Source organism: Nannospalax galili, unplaced genomic scaffold, assembly GCF_000622305.1.
Source record: "Nannospalax galili isolate Female #2095 unplaced genomic scaffold, S.galili_v1.0 scaffold1311, whole genome shotgun sequence".
In the NCBI taxonomy this organism is placed as follows: Eukaryota; Metazoa; Chordata; class Mammalia; order Rodentia; family Spalacidae; genus Nannospalax; species Nannospalax galili.
Genome location: NW_008329527.1, coordinates 950,826 through 969,694, shown reverse-complemented (window position 1 = coordinate 969,694; position 18,869 = coordinate 950,826). Strand labels below are relative to the sequence as shown.

The 18,869-nt window shown below is 49.0% G+C and overlaps 1 protein-coding gene across 2 annotated transcripts; it reads right to left on the bottom strand.

The window, feature by feature from the left end:
• Positions 1-4,516: 4,516 nt before the first annotated feature.
• Tmem127 (transmembrane protein 127) lies at positions 4,517-18,634 on the bottom strand. Of its 2 annotated transcripts, none has more exons than XM_008838128.3 (4): positions 18,485-18,634; positions 17,795-18,109; positions 9,229-9,393; positions 4,517-8,381 (listed from the first exon to the last, which is right to left on the bottom strand). In XM_008838128.3, exons 2-4 carry the CDS (start codon positions 18,036-18,038, stop codon positions 8,074-8,076), a joined length of 717 nt encoding a protein of 238 aa, XP_008836350.1. In that variant the 5' UTR covers positions 18,039-18,109; positions 18,485-18,634; the 3' UTR covers positions 4,517-8,073. The 2 variants fall into 2 exon arrangements, with proteins under 2 accessions (XP_008836350.1, XP_029421943.1); XM_029566083.1 differs by having other exon boundaries at positions 17,795-18,105.
• Between the last annotated feature and the right edge of the window lie 235 nt (positions 18,635-18,869).

Here is an 18,869-nt window from a genome sequence, read left to right as displayed (position 1 = left end):
TCTTCAGGAGTTCCCACAGAGGCCCAAGTCAGATGAGGATCAGATGCTCTCAGGCTTTCTCCTAAGGTCTGGGTCCCTCCAGGAATGATTTTGGCCTCAGGAATTTGGGGATTGGACTGGCTTGGGAGCCTGGCCCAGGAAAGATGCCAGTCTAGGGCAGCTGGTGGCCATGCCACCCAGAGATGCAAAGGCAGATGGGGCGGGAAGAGGCCCCAAGGACTCCTGGGGACTGCACTGAGGAGCCGGGTTGGTCTGGATGCGAAGGATCAGGAAAGAAAAGGTCAGCCCCTGCATCCAGAAAGAGGCTGGTGGGTGGTGCAGGCCCAGGGAAGCAGAGGGAGGTGAGGGCGGGGCCAGGCCCAGAAGCAGTGCTCCCGAGGTGGAGAAGGCACTAAGTTGGTCTGGATGAAAAGGATCAGGAAGCAGTATTGGTTCCCCAGGTGTCTGGAGCCCCAGACAAGGAATGGGGCAGGACCCAAACTAGAAGAGACCGGAGGGGGAGATGGGAGGGTGAATGAGGCTGGGGGAGTCAAGGCGTGGAGGGCACAAGGGACTTTCCCAGGATAGAGGCCTGTGGGTAGGAGAGAGGTCTGCCCCTTTTATTTTCTTAACCAGGGTATGTACACCAGGCTGTCTTTGAACTATGAAGCTAATGATGACACTGAATTCATCCTCCTGCTTTCACCTCCCAAGTGCTTAGATTACAGACATGCACCACCATGCCCAGCTGTTGTTTTTGTTTTTGTAGGTACTTAGAGTACACTCAAATATTTTAAGCATAATTAGGGAACAGACTTCAAAAAACAGGAATGTCTCAAGACATTCACATTTGATGGAAATGTACTTGAGCTTCATGAGGTACCAGAAAAGGAGCTGGAAAGGCATTGGGAATGGTAGTGACTGTGAGAATGCACTTCTCAGATCTCTTAAGAGGAGGTGCTCCCAGAACTTACACAATGGAGTGGCCAACACTAGCTGTGTCCCTCTTCATGACAGAAGGACTTTTGCTCTAAGCTGCCAGCTGGTAGCCTCCAATCGACAGCCCCCTTTTGAAATTACACCCAATGAAGAAAGCCTCATTACTCAAGGTTGCACAGCTCCCTCTGGGGACAACATGCAACCAGTGACAACTTCAAATGCTATCCCAACTTCAGAACTCCATAGAGTTCTGATTAGCTGAGGTACTTGTCACAACTCCCTTGCCACCTACCTTTTCATCTGACCAAGACTGTTCTCTCCATTCTTCCATAGGTATCAAACCAGAAAGCACCCATAGTTCCCCTCCTGAATGCTCATCTCCATCCCAGCTTCCCGCCAGCCTCCAGTACTGTCATACAGCCCAGTGCAGCATCCCTGAATGGCTAGTGATGCAGTTAGATTGTGTCTCTGGACAATTCCGGCACTCTGCTCAGCTATATCTCTCTGGTATCCCTTAACAGATATCCTTGATGCCTTACTTCCTGCCCTTCCTCATAGCCTGTATGCCCTAGATCCCTCACTAGAGACATCTCCCTGTTGAGGCTCAGGAATAGTTAGGAAACTCCCATTTATGGTCTTAGCAGTAAAACTAGAAATCACTCCCCAGGCCTTGTACCTGAGGGCAGGCATTCCACAGAGGGATAAATGACCTGCTGGAAGTGCATTGCTATCTTTGATGTCTGCCTTGGGTCCTTTCCCTCAAGCACTTGAGCCTGATGCAATCCTTGGGCTCCAATTACCAGGCCAACAGGCAACCACAAGTGCCTTTTCTTTCCTTCAAAATGTGTGTGCAAAGTCTATCCATCTATTCCTCAGCATAGTGTTTACAAGCTCCATCCACATCTCAGTCTTCTACTCTCTGCTCAGAGCACTTTCTTCCTAATTCATAACCTAAAAACAATTAAAGCATGCTTTTGTCATCAAAGATGGGACAGGATCAGACACCTTGGGTCAATTCTTCGACCCAGATCATAATCCCTAGTGAGAATACACGTTCAGATGGCCTCCATTAACACACTACCTCATTTAAGGCAGGAGTGACTCTTCGTTTTCTGACAGGCAGAAAATGGCCTGGAACACATAGCTCCTTCTTTCTTCTTCCCTCTTTCCTTCCCTCCCTTCCTCCCTCCCTCCCTTCTTTTCTTCCATCAGTCAGTGTGTTTCTGGCTTGGCTTTGGTTAACATCCTGTCTTTGGCTTGGCCCAGTTCACTACTATGGGAAGGAACCTAGCAGCAGAGGCTGCTGGAGAACAGACCTGATCACTGCAGTGTAGTAGACACAGAAACACAGCCAGCTGCAGCTGGAAGAAAACTTGGGATATGATGTACAACCATATACAAGCAAGTTGGGACTCAAGTACCAAGGTGTAGGTTTATGCCATGGAACCCAAGCAATCAAAGCCATGGGACAAGAATAGGACCACACTGTGGGGTGACAGAAAGCTGCATCAGAATATTGGCTGGAAGGCTCTTCATTCTCTCCAGTTCAGGGCCTAGGGAATGATAGGTAAAAGTTTTGGGCGGAGAGCGAGCGAATAGAGGATGAGGCACCGAGGCACAGATAGAACTCTCAGCGGGATACAGCTTTATTTCGCACGGGACACGTTTCCCTCAGGGAAGGGAAAGATGTCAGTCCACGGGTTGTGAGCTGGGGCTTATATACAGGGGCTTCAGGGTGCAGAAGTGGGGGGGGGCAGGATCTGGGTCTGGAAGTATTTACTTTTTCCCTCTTAAGATAAGGGAAAAGCTGTTGTGTTAAACAGCTTCTAAAATCTCTGGTTAACAGGTAGAATCTGCTTATCTTGTCTTTGGAGATCAGAGGAAAGGCAGGCTGCTTCTCAGCAGAGTTTGTTTCCCTGGACTTCAAAGGCCAAGGTGCTTATCAGCTCAGTTCCCTTTTTCAGGCTTCAAAAGTCCATAGGTCCCTGTTGGGGAGTGGGGAAGCTGCTGCTGTTTGGAACCCTAATAGGGAACCCATCCTAAATGCCATGTTCCCAGAGCCTATGAAAACCATAGCAGTTTCCTTCTGTGTGTGGAACTCCCCTGGGGTCATACTCCAGTCCCTTTATTTTCTTCACTTCAGGGAAAGGGAAGGATGATCACTGATTACTGCATAGAGCAAACTGGCCACGCACAAGCTACCTGCACCCTCTTTCCTCTTTAAGGAGAACTGAATCTACTACACTGCTGAGGGACCTGTACTTCCACTAGTGAGGAGTCCTTTCCTCTGGTTTAGTGCTGCTGTGACTGAATGGGTTAGTCTGCCCTGTCGGATTTATAGTAGTAACCCCATGAGCTGTTGGATGTAAACCACACTCTCCAACAATAAAGAGGATATTTGGGCCCTGTCACTCCTCTGCTTTATTCCTCAAGACCATCAGAGAGACCCCAGAGTAGCCTTCTAGACCCTTTCCATTTTTCTGTTAATAGACCCTCACCAGAGAGAAGCAACGAGGCTGCCCGATTTTGGACTTTCAGCCTCCAAACAGTGAGCTCATGATTCAGTCCTCAGCACTGCATAAAACCAAGTGTGGTGCACACCTGTAATCCAAGCATTTAGGGAGTGGAGGCAGGAGGATCAAGAGTTTAAGGTCATCCTTGACTACATAGTGAGTTGGAGACCCATCTGGGAGAAATGAAATGGTGTTAAAAAAAAAAAAAAAAGAAAAAGAAAAACAATCAACCAGCACAGCTGTGGTCCATATACATGTATGCAGGCAAAATGTTCATACACTAAATAAATTTTTTACAAAGACCAATCAACCAAACAACAAAAAAGCATGATCTCCTGATTTAATTTATAAACAACTTAAGCCTGTCAACAAAATAAAAAGGTGTATATATACACAAGTGCCAATTTCCCTTGCCCTCCAGCTAGATTATAAGGAGGCAAATAGGGAAAGAATAAAGGGTATTCTCTCCATTGTTGAAACAAAACCCATGGTTTTCACAGAAGAAAACACCAAAAATAGTGGCATTAGAGATGCAGGTAAGAAACTCCCAAGACAGGTAGAAAAGGGGAACATCTGGAACACATGGTCCACCCACCTCACCACAAGGTATTATAGGACAGAACAAGATCGTTCTGATGAGGGCTGCCTGCAGGCCCTATACAAGAGTGGACTTGAAGTTGCCTCTTTTGAAAATTCTTTTATAATGCCTTATACACATAGTTGAGCTGAGGGGGCCTCCATCTCCCTTCAAACTTTGGAAGAAGCCCCTCACCAGGCACGGTGTTGTCCTCTGCAGCAGAATGGGTAGGCTAGTCCATCACAAATCTTCAACTCTGGGACCAGCAAAATCTTTCCTGAGAAACGGTTCCCCTCCCACAATGCTAAAGTCAAGCATCTCCCCCCAAAATTCAGTGAGAACCTGACATTCTCTCAAACCACTTTCCCTAAGGCTGAGTACCAAACGGAGGTATGGTTTTTTGGTTTTTTCTTCTCTGTACTGCCTAACAGCAATGAAGCTCCTAGGCTCCCACAAAACTGTACTCCCCCCACCCCCAAAAAAGGCACAGGAAGAACACTGTAGGCTATTTGAAAACAAAGGCCATAAAGTTTATTAGTTCCTTTGTGTCTCCCTACAGAACCTTGTATTTCATAATATAGTGGTCCAGGCCATGAGCACTTTTGGGTGAGAAGCCAGCTGAAGATTCTGAGGCTATTTAGAGAGAATTGCTTTTCCTTCAGGTGCAACAACCACTTTGTTTCCCTAGGCCACCTTCTCCTTGCTGCCCTTCATGACAGTCTGTCTTGTGTGAGGCCCTCTTGGGCCACAAGGCCAATTTACCTTGTAGTACACTACAGCAGCGATGAAGCTCCTAGGCTTTCTACCTCTGGACCTGGCTGCAACTGTTCTCTCCTCCTTCTTCTACCAGGACTCAGGGTCCTCCATATACCATATAATGCCCATCTGTCCCCCAATTCCCACCCTCAGATGCTTAACACCACAGCCTCTCCACACTCCCAGCAGTCCACAAAGCTGGGTCCCCTTTCTCTTCAGAGCCCTCCTAAGGCTCCCCTTAGGAGGAAGTGTGTGGAACTTTCAGCTTTCTCACCTCTCACCACATTCTGGTGACCAGCGCCATTTCTTAAGTGAGAATGCCCCTTCCCCAAATACTCTCCCACATCAACATGGCACCAGCTGCTCCTTCCAGGAAGCTGTCAGAAATCATCCTGTTCAGAACCTGCCTTCTGTGCTTGGCACAGGACTCTGCCAAGGTATCCATGAGGCCACTTACTTCATTCTGCCTCCCTCAAACTAAGGACATACAATCCTGGGAGACAGGTTCCTGTCAGTACTATGTTCCTTTCATGGAGCCTAGTGGTGTTTTTTGCATAACCCAAGAGACCCTTCATATAAATGTCTCAGTGGACATGAAATGAGAACATACTACGTTTCCAAGAAAAACATGCATCCTGCCAAGAATGGACCACTCTCCAGAGGAGTTCAAGCTCTTTCACCAAGTACACATACACTTGGGGCCTGGTGCACGGGCTGAGTGAGTGAATGAATGAATGAAGAGTACAGGCAACCATTAAGGCTTCAACCATCACCTGGTTGGAAGAGCTATTCTACAGGCCATTCTTCCTGAACCATTTGTACTCTCAGGCTTCTCCCAGAAAGTATCACTTGCTGTGGTTTCAAAGAAAGGGCAGCTTCTGCAAGCCACAGATGGCTAGAGTTCTGAAACCACTCTCTTCTGCAGCTAATCAGGGCATGAAGAGAGCAGCTCAGTTTGAAGTCGAACTGAGTAGAATCTTGAGCAGAGCTTCCTACTGTTTCTAGCTGTGGGCCCTGGAAACTCCCTCTGTGAAAGGTGTCAGGAGTAGGAGGCTCCCGGGGATGAAAATGTAACACGTGATGCCAGGCACATGCCAAGCCCCTTCTAACAGTCCTATATTGCAAACTTCATCTCCTCTAAGAGGAAGAGTAAACCACATCTGAAAAACTGACAGAAAAATGACAATCATTGGCATTTGCATTCTTATTTATAGTTTTTCTGTTTTTTGATTTGCTTTTTAATTTTTTTCCTAGAAAAGAAAAACACAACTGGGGGAATTTATATGACAAACTATCCATGTCAGAATGGCAGAGGAAAGAGAAAGGCCAGAGGCACGGGAAGCTAATAAAAAGTGGGTTCCAAATCACATGGAACAGTCCACAGGGTCATGTCCTTGTCCTCATGAGATGACCATTCACTTTGGCATGCATGTTTGGTGCCTGGTCTTCTAGTTGCCCATTCAGATGCCATGTTAGAGAGAGCTGGCCACACTTCAGAAACCTGCCAGTCAGGAGCTCAGGACTTCACAGAGAGGCAGGCCTAATTCAGCTCCTTGTTTTTGTGCTCAGGCATCACCTGGCAGCCTTTCTTGCCTCAGATAAGTGTCTGGAAGAATGGGAGTCATCCTGGGGCACACTTTGGCATCACAGCACTAAACTCCAAGCAGGGGGCTTACTCGTGTGCACACATGGTCTTCGCCCACACAGGCATCTGTCCCCACTCATTCTAGCTGAAGAATGAGGAGGTGGCAGTCTTCTTGTGGCCACAGCTCAATGGCTGCATTCATTCTCCATTCTTGCTCATAATGTCTGCTGCCTTAAGGGTGGGAGGAGATTGGAATTCATCTCTTTTTCAGCTCAGCACTGGACTCTGATTCCAAAGAAGCTAGTAACTGAACAAGAACAGCTCAGCTATCTGGATCCATGTTGTAGACCTCTCAAGGTCTACCCATTTTATGCCCCACATCTCTAGGCAAAAAAATATACTTAACCCAGAACAAACAGAATAGCCAAAGTGACAGCCCAATAGGACACTGCAAGACCAGAATACATTCCAGAAGGGGAGAGGGGCATGCAGCAAGATATAGCCCCAAGTCACAGTCTAGGGGACACACTGAATCTGAAGGCTATAGCCAGGCCTGTGTGTCTGACAGGATGGTCCTGACACCAACCTGATGTGCCTCTGGGTAGAGTTCCTATATGGAGAGTGGAGGGTCCTGCCCTACTTGGCCCATGTGCCTGAGCTGAGGCCAGGTTACATCTCAGTGCTACAGTTCTGAGGAGCACCACACTGGCCGGCCAGTCAGGCCATCGTCCTCAGCTCCTGAGGGGCCACAGGGGCCATGTGGCTCTAGTTCCACAGAAAGGCCCCAGGGAGCCACAGCTGCCAGGAGGGAAAGAGCCAGGGCAGAAAGCCTGCATTCTGCTGGAGAGACTCTGGGAAGAGTGAGTACTGGCTCAGAGGGAGCTGTGGTCCAAAATATTGCAGAGCCACAAGGGATAGAATACATTTCTAAACAACAGCCTTGTCCCTATTTTAAAAAGAGATGTGGCTGCTGTTGGTTGGTTTTGTTTTTCCTTTTAAAACCACTCACATTAAAAGGTGAAGGGGCTCGGGGGGCTCAGCCCCCTTTACTGCTCAGGTCCTTTCCAGGATCGGTCTCTTGCCTGGTTCTGCCTCCTTGCCTGGCTCCAACCACACAAAGCCAGGACAAGGCAGGAGAGTGGCTGCTCTGCTCCCCAGCAATTCCTTGTCCCCAGAAAATCAGAGCACATGTGAGGGGTAGTTCAAAGACTAAAGTGCAGAGAATCCACGAGGTGGAGAGCCTGGGCCTGGGGCACTCCAGACGGAATGAGGGGGTCAAGCCCAAAGCTAAGGGTGTGGAACCAAGGCTGAGCCTGGCAAAGTGAGCCTGCACGGCACAGTCCCCTTCCCCTTGGGCCCTGTTTGCACCTCTCTCAGGGACTGTCCACTACCAGCAGCAACCCAATGACAGTCCCAGTCCCAAAGACATGGCCCACAAAGGGAGGACACTTGTCTGACCATCCCTGGTTGGGAGCGGCTAGTGAACAGGAAAGGAGCAGAGGGTAGTAGGAGGGGAAAGAGTGCATTATATAAAATCTATGAATCCCAGCTCTTGGGAGCAGAGACACATGGATAACCCTAAAGGCAGAGTCTCTTGGGGAGGGTTTGGTGAAGATGGTCAGCGTCCTACCGGTGAGGTCTGCTGGGGGAAGGGGCTCCCCTGGGTGTGAAAGGAGCTGCGGCACTGGGGGAGGGGCTGCTGAGGAAGAGACCTCTGGAAGGTATTAGGGTGTATAGGCAGGGGGCGGCTGGAACTGGTTGATGACCTCATATTCTGCTGGATAGGGTTCATTCTCCTCCATCTCAGACAGCAGCTCCAGGGCCTGTTCCTCTTCCTCTGTTGGGTAGTGGCGCAGGAGGTTGGCTGCAGTGGCCAGGATTGAGGCTCCGCCAGCTCCTGCCACCAGGTAGAAGCTAACGGCAAAGGTGACGTAGACCTGGGAGCCGTGGTATTTCTTATGCTGCTGCTGCTGGGCCAGAATGAGCTCAGAAGCCCAGTAGGAAAAGCCGATGACGGTGGCACACTGCAGGACTAGGAGACAGAGGGACAGCACAGAAGGGGGATTAACAGCCAGCATGCTTGAGGAACCAATCACAGCCTCTTGCCTCATTTTCAGAGAACCCGCCTGACCCACAGTCCTGAAAGGAGGAGCTCTCCCAGTTATGAGATTTTTGGTCTGGGGCTGGAGACAGCTGTCTAACCTTGTCCTGACCGGCCAGGTTCTGTTTTAAGAATTTACAATTGTTCAATGGTAGGGAACTTGCATAACATACTTAAGACCCTGGGTTCAATCCCCCCCCCCCCCCACACACACATGGGAATTTTCAGTTAGGATAGTAAGGCTAATGGATATTGCTTGGCACTTAGAAGGAACAGATAAGGGCATGCAGTTTCAGAAACTGAGTTGGAACCAGAGTCAGCCACAACCAAAGCCAAATCACACACCAGCTGCACCCAAGAGAAGAGAACAGAGAAGAGAAGAGAACAGCTGCACCCAAACAGAGAAGGTGAGCTTGGCAGGGAGGTAGCAAGAACTTGACCATGCACCAGGTGAGACAGCCTGACCCCTTCCTTGCTCACACCAGGCCCTGAATTCTCAAGAACTTCATAACCCATTTTTAGAGAGCTGTGTGTGACCTTCCTCATGGCATTCTAACAATGTTCCCTCTGAACCTGGCAAGTTATCCAGGTGTGTGATTTGGCTTTGGTTGTGGCTGACTCTGGTTCCAACTCAGTTTCTGAAGCCAACACTCAGGCACCCTGATGCTCTCTGAAAGGTTAGCACTGGTCACACAAACTCTCCTCAGAACAACAGATTTCCCCATAACATTATGCTCTAGGGCAGGTCCTTCCCCACACAAGCAGGCCCTGGGCTTACCAGTGAGGATGTGAGCGAAGGCATAGCGACGAGTGATCTTCAGGGCTGGATGCTTGGGCCCAAAGACATCCAAAAGGAATGCAGATAGACTACATAGGATGCCCAGAAAGCAGAAGGCGGCAATGACCCTCAGGAGCAGCACTGTCTGGGGGTTCATACAGAAATCTGTGGAGGGAAAACTGAGGCTTCATGTCCAAGAAACACCCCAGGGGAGGCAGTGTACCTGAAAGGAACTTGGTCCCCATCCACCAGAGTCTCAGGGGCCTGGAGCCCTGGAGTGTACTGTGTGAACTCCTGCCACCAGCTGGTTTGCAGAGGGGCAAACAAGTTCCACACTGTAGTCAGGAGTCACCTCTACCTCAAGTCCTTGTCTCTCTAACTAGTCTAGTCAACCTGTATGACTCTATCTACTTTACTGTACTTGCCATGTTCTTTTAACTATTTTTCTTTGTTTTTCTTGAGGCAAGGTCTTGTGTCCCAGGCTGACCCAAACTCAGTAGGTAAGCAATGATGACCTTGAACTTCTGATCTTCCTGCCTCCACCTCCTGAGGGCTGGTATTATAGGCATATACCATCATGACACAGTTTCATGGCTCAAACCCAGGGCTTCCTGGATTCAAGGCACTCTACAAACTGAGCGGCAGGCCCAGCCCTGTCTTTCCTTTCTTTATTATTTTTAAGACAAGGTCTCACTGTGTAGCCCAGGCTGGCTTCAAACTTACGATCTTTCTCCCTCAACCTCTTGAGTGCTGAGATTATAGGCATGTGCCACCAGAACTAGCGTCAAACCATTTTTCTAGATCCTAACAATTAATTAGGCTGGCATGTTAACCTATTCTGCTAAATGATGCTTCATTGACTTTTGAGCTGAGACAGAGAGACCAAGACCAGAGGTCAATTAACATCCATTCTTCATTTATTCACTCAATCCATCCCTTTTTGTTCTCAAAAGACATTAAGCTAAGCGAAGTCAGTCAAACACAGAAGGCCAAATATTGTAGGATGCTGTTCATGAGATGCCAAAACAATCAGATTCATTGAGACAGAGTGGGATGGTGTTGCCAGAGTGGGATGGTGCTGCCAGGAGTTGGAGAAAGGGAGGTCAGGGTGTTACTTAATGAGTGGAGTTTTGGTTGGGAATGATGAAAGGTACTGAAAATGGACAATAGGAGCAAAGGCCGACAACAATGTGAACATATGCCACTGAACTGGACACTTAAATGGCTAAAATGAGCTGGGTTCATACCTATAATCCCATCACTTGGAAGGTAGAGGCAGGAAGATGAGGAGCTCAAGGCCAGCTTCTTCTTCTTAGCAAGTTCAAGGAGGCCTGGACTACATGAGCTTGTCTCAAACACTTTCCCACTTAGGGCCCTCCCACACACCCAAGAAAGGAGAGAGAACTTGGACTGGAACTAGACAAGAGTTGAAACATAAGACTACAGTTAACCTAAGGCGTTTATAAAAGTCCTGGAAGGTTCAGAAACTGACAGCCATAAGTCATGTATATGCTACCAAAATATGGGAGCAAATCAAAGAAAAGGAAGGTGGTAAAACCGGAGATGAAACATTCAAGGAGTCCCCAGAGTCAAAAGAGATCCCAGGGTGACAGTTATACCCCAGACACAGAGAAACTTGTATTTCCTTACAGTATTTGAGAACCTTTTTTTTTTTAACTTAAAAAAAAAAAATTTATGTTATTTTTATTTTACGTGTATGTGTGTATTGCCTGCATGTAGGTAAGTGCACCTGTGTCATGCAATGCCCTCGGAGGTCAGAAGAGTCCGTTGGATCCTCTGGAACTGGTGTTACAGACAGTTGTTAGCTGCCATGTGGGTGCTGGGATTCAAACCTGGGTCTTCTGCAAGAACAACCAGTGTTCTTAACCGCTGAGCCATCTCTCCAGCCCCGCAGTATTTAAGAACCTTTTTAAAAGATTTTCAGTTAGACAATACTGCCAGTCTCCTTTGATACCCATGCAAACTGTGATGGCTTCCAGAAGAACAGAACAGAAAATAAAGGCTGATAAAAAAATGGAGCTGGCCTTGATTAAAAACTTTAAGTTTTACCAAAAGCAGGAAACAGGTCTTAACTTCCTCTCTTTCCTCTTTCCTAGCGATTGTCAAGTGCTATCATTCAGGCCACAGGTCACCAAGTGATTTGAGAAAAACTGAACTGTGCTGGCCAAACTCACAGGTTCCTTTCTTGAACTTGGATGTCAAGCTCAGAGTCTGGGGGTGACAGTTTCTAACACATATCCCAGTCACTGAGGTGATGGGCAAACATGTTCAAGGCTCCCAGAGGGTCTGGATTCTAGGTGGAGCACAAGGCCTAGGAATCTAGATTTTAACCAGAATCCCAAGTAATCCCCATACAGGTAGTCCAAGTCTCCAGTCCCAAGAAACACCAGTATTGGATGCCAGAGTGATGGAAGAAAGGCCAAAAACTGGGAGGAGAGGAAGACCTCTAGCAGATGTTGGCCTCATGAGGTCTTAGGGATTGGGACAGGGGCTCCCAGACCTTTTGTGACTGATATGTGTACCCTGCCTTGGGCTCAGAATTCTCTAGGTAGATGTTGGCTGGGCCCAGACAAGACTCATGTGCCTCAATCTGGCTGCCCTTAGAGCTATCTGTCATGATCTTATCTGCTGACCATCTGTTTGTGACCCAAGATCCAGCCTGGGCGATTACCTGCTGCCTGAGAGCTTGCCTGTCCATGAGTTCTGCCAGCAGCCAGCACCAGCCCTCAGTGTACCCAGCATAGCCTACCTTAGACAGTATGGGGATACTGAAGAGGCCTGGGAAGAAAGCCTTGAAGAGGCAGGAACTTACTCCTAGCTCTGATTTGAACATTATTAAAAATGGAGTCAGTTCTTTTTGGGGTCTATACGGCATGTGGGAGGGCTGGGGCAGGACTCAAGTGTTCTAGTGCTTCCAAGAATAACTTGCCAGAAGCAGGGTAGAAGAGCTGATAGCACAGGCCACTCTGCAGGCCATGGCAGATTCCACTCGCATTACTCAATGCAGCCAGGCACTCTGAGTGAGGAACACACAGAGGCTTCAAAGATGCTGGTTGTTTCTTTTACTGAGAGGTGAGTACAAGATGTTCCTTTTATTATCCTTAAAAACATGTATCTATTATATCCTCCCCTGTGTACTTTATGTTTCATAATACTTTTATTTTAATAAGAAAGATGTGCACATGATAAAAGCTTCAAGCCTCTCCCCTTCCAGATGTTCACCTGCCCCTCCCCAGAGGCAATCATCATTGAAGGTGCCTTGCCAGTTCCTACCGGAGGGGCCTGTGCACACAGGCAAGTCAAGTACCATCTCTGTTGATCCTCACTGCCACCCTGGAGTCATCACATGGCTCCAGACGGTTAAGTGACTTCCTCCAGGTTACACAGTGACCACCAGACATTGCACTGTACTACTTGGAAACTGCCAAACACCCATCAGCAGCTTTATTATTTTCTTGATGGAGATAATCAAATCCAAAGGAGTGATATTGAAATGAAGGGTCAAATGAACCAGTCTGAATGCTGCCCAATGCCAGCTGAGCTCATGAAAAGAGGAGCCTGAAGGCTGAAATTACAATAGCAACAACAGAAAAGGCAAGAAAAATGTGGGTCATGAAGTGATGAACAGCCCTCATATGGGGACTTAAGATAAAACCTACTTCATGAGGGCTGGAGAGATGGTTTGGCAGTTAAGAACACTTGCTATTCTTCTAGAGGACCCAGGTTTGATTCCCAGCACTGACATGGTCACTAACAATCATTTGTAACTCTAGTTCTAGGGGGTCCAACATCCTCTTCTGGCCTCTTCGGGCAGATCATGCACATGGTGCACTTACCCAGGCAAAACACTCATACACATAAAAAAACAAAAAACCTGCTTCATATGGTGGTATTTCAGCCTCTGCAGCACCAAGGTCATCCAAACACTGCTCTGGGCAGGGGTCGGGACACCAGCAAAGCTCTGTATTTGGTCAAATCCTAGGTCTACCACAGGCCACATGCCACCTTCAGCAAGTCACTTGATGTTGCTCAGCCTCTGTTCTGATGGCTCAAATGAAAGGAGCAACACCTGCCTCACTCACCACAGAATGTGCTGAGAGGGTCAGGTGATACTGCACCCATGAAAGAGTATCACCTGGACTGCTACTGCCCCACTAGTGAGGGCTTCTAGCTGGGCCACAGCAACTTCATCCCATTAGGCCTTTTCATTCTTTCACCAGACAAGATACTAAAGCCAGGTTGAGGGTCTGCCCCACTGGAGTGGCAGTGGCACAGAGGAGCTTCTGATCCCCCAATTTAGGCATGTTTGGTTTCAACTGCCCTTCTGTACTCCCAAGCTGGGGAAAGCCAAATGTGAACTTCCCTGTGGGTGATATTAATGATCCCTAGAGGCCTGCTCCCTCTCACAGGTGGTCTTGCACAAGGGTGGGGTGGGAGTGTCTCAGTTAGCTTGGACCTGCAGAGAACCCAGTTCAAGAACATCTGGGGCCGAGATCTTAATGTCTCTCACGTCCCTTTCTAAATATTGGTATGTCAGGGAGAGTCATCAATACTCCCCTCAGATGTCTGACTTTACTGTGAGAGAGAGAGGGTTCGTGGGGCAGGGTCTTGACTTTAAATTCTAGCCAGTAGTTTACCATATGCCAGCAAGACACATAACACATCCTATACTCCAGATGAATTCTGTTTATTTTGGTAAACACTGCTTGACTGTCCCTTCTAGTCACCAGGGAAGAAGGCAGCAGCTGTGTAATCGGATCCCAAGGAACTGACTTTGCCCAAGGTCACTGGTGAGTCACAGGGCTGGGTTTGTTTTGAAGGCTCTGGCTCTTCCTGTCTACCTGCCCATTGCTCTGACCCACTCTTGACCCAAGTGGGCTGCAGGGAGAAAAGCTCAAGTGGCTTTAGATCAGCTCCCTGCAACTCACCCATCTTCCTCTTTTCACTTGGGTCCCTGTAATTTGAGGCATTCCCTATGACCCTAGTCCCCTGCAGCATCTTCTCATTTGCTCTGAAGGCTTCCCCCTCACTGAGACTCTATTGGCTTTCAGCCAGGCCTGACATAGACCCCCAACAGGGCTCTCTAGTGCCCAGCCGGAGCATCCTACAGATGTCATCCGTGTAGGCCAAGCTACCTGACGACAGGCTCCTACCCAACAGCAGGCTCCATAGGACCTGGCAGTGGTGGCTATATCTGTCACCACCCCCCAGGTGCACAGGCTGTCACTGGAAGATCCTTGATCCTCCAGTGGCTGTTGTCAATCATGATTAACTTGACATCAAATCCCAAACTTCCTTATTCTCCAAAACTGCTTCCTGGGGCTGTTTGGGGCTGCCCTTTGCTGGCCACACTGGAGAGACAGAGGAGTTCGGTGTCTCAGTTCCCAGAGACACTAAAGAACTGAGCATCTCTCTGGATCTGAGCACAGAGAAGCTGTGTGAGAAGCAGGTAGCCTTTGGGAAGGTGCAAGAATTCAAAACAGAATCCGTTGTGCAGGGTTTGTTGGCCCTCACCTTGAATCCCAACACTCAAGAGACAGAGGCAGATAGATCTCTGGGAGATCCAGGCCAGCTGAAGCTACAGGGAGATTTTTTTCAAAATCAAACAAACAAATAAAAACAAAACAACCCCCCCACCCCCACCAAGTACCATCCAGAATCTGCTAAGCTGGCATTTACTAAAACCTCCAGGGCTCTCTGGGTAAGGGCTCAATAGTGACTTTGTGTCAGGTTCCCTAACTTGAACCTGAACCCTGAGGCATTGTGGGCTAAAAAAGCACAGCTTAGGTTGAACTCATGATAAAGCCTCAACTAGAGGGGCTAGAGAGATGGCTCAGGGGTTAAGAGCACCAGTTGTTCTCACAGAAGACCTGGGTTTGAACCACCACACCCACATGGTAGCTAACAACTGTCCCTAACACCAGTTCCTGGGGATCTGACGCCCTCTTCTGTCCTCTGCAATGCACTGTATAATACTGGTGTACTTACACACATGCAGGCACAATAATCATAGACATAAAAATAAAAAAATAAACTCAAGTAGAATAGAAAATGATAGACCTCACACACCTCTGGCTGAAAGGAAAAGAAATTTGGGAGTGCATTAAGGTGCTGTGGTAATAATGAGAGCCAGGACTTTAGTCCACACCACTCAGCTTAGCTGTGTCCCTGAGCAGACTACCTACACTCCCTGAACTGGGACTTTTTTGAATAAAGATGAAACTAAAGGCAAATATGAAGTGTGCTTAGCTTCATGCCTATTGCCTAGCACACAGGCAGGAGCTGGGAAATGGTATCACTTGTTTGAGGGCCTGCTGGTCCACCTTACCCCCTGTCTCTTGGCAGAGATGTAGCACAGGGTATTTTCCTCTGGAAATATCTATAAGCACCACATCTGCTCAGCACAACTCAATTTCCCCCTGGGATGGGGCATCTCAGGCTTCCCAGTGGGCCTAGAGATCAGCACAGTCATACAGGAATCCATATGCTGGACTGTGTACCACAAAACATACAAGCAGGAGCAGTGAGAGAAAAGTAAAGAGGGACCTCTGGGTTCCTTGCCTTCCCCTGTAATGGCTCATGAGGTCCCACTGCCAAAGATCCTATTTACAGATAGATACCAGGCATTCCTGGTTTACAATGGCAGAGGAGATGGCCAGAGGCAATCGAGAAAACTACACATGGCTTAAGATTTCTAAACATGTAGCAAATGCAATGTAAAGGTTAAGACAACATGCTTGAAAAGTAAAAAACTCTGATCTGAATAATTTCTTAGGAAGTATAAATATATCTGTGGACAAACAAGAATCTACACCAAGAACTGATTTTTATTTAACATGCCATTAACAAGGATGCATACCAAAGTAGAATACTGTGAGCTCCTTCTTTACAACAGCTGAAGTATCCTTCTTTACAAAACAAAGGATAGAAATCATAAAGGAGACAGCACCATTTTATTTTGGCGTTAGCAGATGGGAGGCAGTCTCAGTAATGCCACCCAGCTGGGCAACGCTGGGGAGATCGCTCTACTTTTCTAAGCCGCAGTTTCCTGGATTTCTGAAATAAGGATGTAAGAGTAGAATGCCTCTCCCTCCACCATGTGAATTTTATGACCTTCCTACCCCAGAGATGACCTGTAAAGAAGCATCATGAACTTCTTCTCAGTTTATGTGTGACTCGAACTCCTGTAACACTGGATGAAGGTGCTGGAGGAGGCAGCTGTGCTTTCAAGAAGGCAAGTGTAGAGAAACATGCTGAGGGGCAAAGTATCCAAACACACTCAAACTCGATGACCTTTGTGCTATCAGCGACAGGCTAGAGAAAAAGCTTCATATCACCAGGCCTCCATCCAGTGTATAACTTTGCTTTTAGGGAGCCAACTCAGTATGAGGGTGAAAAATCGCAAACCAGAAGCCTCTATCTTGTTTTCTATAAAGCTATCCTAGTAATATGTAAAAGAGAAGCAAAACACTGAGAAAACTTTGGAAGAAAGACAACCTTGGGCCACAGGATAAGACTTTTCAGCCTAGACTGACAGCAATGTTTATAATTCAGTGCAGAGGAGAATGCTGACCTTTTTACCAAATGCCAGAGCCTGAGTCCTTCACGAGACACCTTGCATATATCTAACAGGAAGGGCTTCTTACTCCTAGTGCAGTGGATGTCTAGAATGCATCATAACCAAAGAGTGGCAAGGGAAGAATCGAAAAGACTTCGAAGAATGGTCAAAGACTTGGAGGGTGTTAAGGTAAGAAGCTATGCTGTTACTAAGAACCTCTGGGGGCCCACTGACCAGTTTTAGGTTAAAAATCAGACAATACAATCCTTCCTTCATACCACACAGCCTTTACCTTCACTCCTAGGGACAGGAAGGGGTAGGAGTAGTTATGGGGCTTCTGGGTCTGGCCCTCCTATAGGATCTAGACTCCTGTTTCATCCAATAAACACAACAGCCATTTTTCTTCTGCCTTTCAGGCTGGGAGACCCAATTGTGAACAAAACAACCTTCTTAGTAGGGGTACTACGAGCCAAATTCCAACTGTTCAGGGTGGCAATGGAACTGCCTTCTCATGACCTCAAATGCCTCAGAACCCCCTCTTCCTCTCTAAGTCCAATTACCATAGGATACTAAAATATCTTCCAAAATCTAATCATATTAAAAGTTCTGCTTTCTTTATCCAGTCAAGCTGCCCCAAAGCAACTTTCTGGTATCCCTTAGGTTCCTTAAAAGGGGACGGCTGATTGTGACACCTAGCACCCTGGTCTCTTCTACATGTACAGCGCCCTTCTTCCGACAGAATCCTAAAATAGCAGCAGTCCGGATTAGCATTGACTGTGAGGAGTAGGTGCTTAGCTGAATCAGAATAAATGAGGTGCTAGACCCTAACAGAGCCACCTGGTGGGCAGGAATACTAAGCAGGAATGGGGCTGTTTCCTTTAACCAGATGCTGCCCCAGGTTATCTTTGCTTCGGCTAGTGGCTAGTGTTGTATTCTGCACGCCGCCCCGCCCCCCGGGCCCGGACGGCAGTAGTGCAGCGCCCTTACCTTTCAGCAGATCCGGGTGCACGTAGCCCAACACGTCCGAGACCCCCAGCTCCTGGCGGGAACAGGTGCCTCCGTGGATGTGCAACCAAGCCGGCTCCGCGAGGGCAGTGCACAGCGCGGTTATAGACAGGGCGCCAGGCAGGGCCGAAGCAAGGCTACGCTCCGGCTGCTTCGGCAGAGTGCTGCTTCCCGGGCTCCTCCTCCGGCGCCCTCCCGGCAGCCCTGCGCCTCCCGGGGCATACATGCTGGGGGCCGCCCGCCGTCGCTCTGCGGTCTCTGGTAGCCGCGGACCTCCAAGGGGCGCGCAGAGCCTGCCTGTCCCGGGGTAGAGAGCAAAGCAATGGGTGGCTGGCGCGGGGCTGGCAGGGGTGGGACCCAGGGCTGAGCACAGATTAGAGGACTGCGGGATTCGAGGGGCGGGGATGAAGGACTCCGGACTAGAGGTGCGGGACCAGGACTCGGAGACCTGGGGTGCGGGCAGAACAGGATGACCAGAGCGGAGGTACTGGGGGGGGGGTGGTCAGCTACTGGCGCAGGGGCCCGGGGAGACCTGGATCCCGGTTGTTGGACAGAAGGGTGCCGAGGGGCGGAGGATGTGGCTGGGCCGCCGGGATCCTGGACCCGGGACCCGCACTTTGGGATGCGACCTGAGCTACGATGAGCCTCCCTACTCTGGTCCCAGCTCCTCACCGTGGGTCAGCAGGCCTCAGGGTTGCGATGGCGAAGCTCCGCCGGGTTACCGGCTTCTCAGCTTTCGGGGGCCGAGCGATCCCAGGCCCCAATCCCGCAACGCCCAGAGCGACCCGGGCCGATGCACTTCCGGCTTCCTCCTCCCCGACCCCCCGCCCCCCCGTCGTCGTCATCGACGTCGTCGTCGTCATCCTCCTCCTCTACCTCCTCCTCCTCCTTCTCCTCCTCCTCCTCCTCCGCCTCCCACTCCGGCTCCCCGCCCCGCCCTCCGCACGCGTCACGGGGTGCGCGCGCCGCCTATTCGTGAGCAGGGTCTTGCGGGACTGGTAGTTCGAGGTGATCCCACGAGGCTTCCCGTTGGGGAAGGTGAGGTGGGGAATGACTA

Bases quoted from the DNA above. Each gene is read 5' to 3' on its own strand.
- Tmem127 (XM_008838128.3), bottom strand. From the start codon at position 18,038: ATGTATGCCCCGGGAGGCGCAGGGCTGCCGGGAGGGCGCCGGAGGAGG. The intron at 9,394-17,794 runs GTAAGGGCGCTG...TTCCCTCCACAG, and splicing joins GCACCCGGATCTGCTGAAAG to ATTTCTGTATGAACCCCCAG. The intron at 8,382-9,228 runs GTAAGCCCAGGG...TCTGTCTCCTAG, and splicing joins CTTCGCTCACATCCTCACTG to TCCTGCAGTGTGCCACCGTC.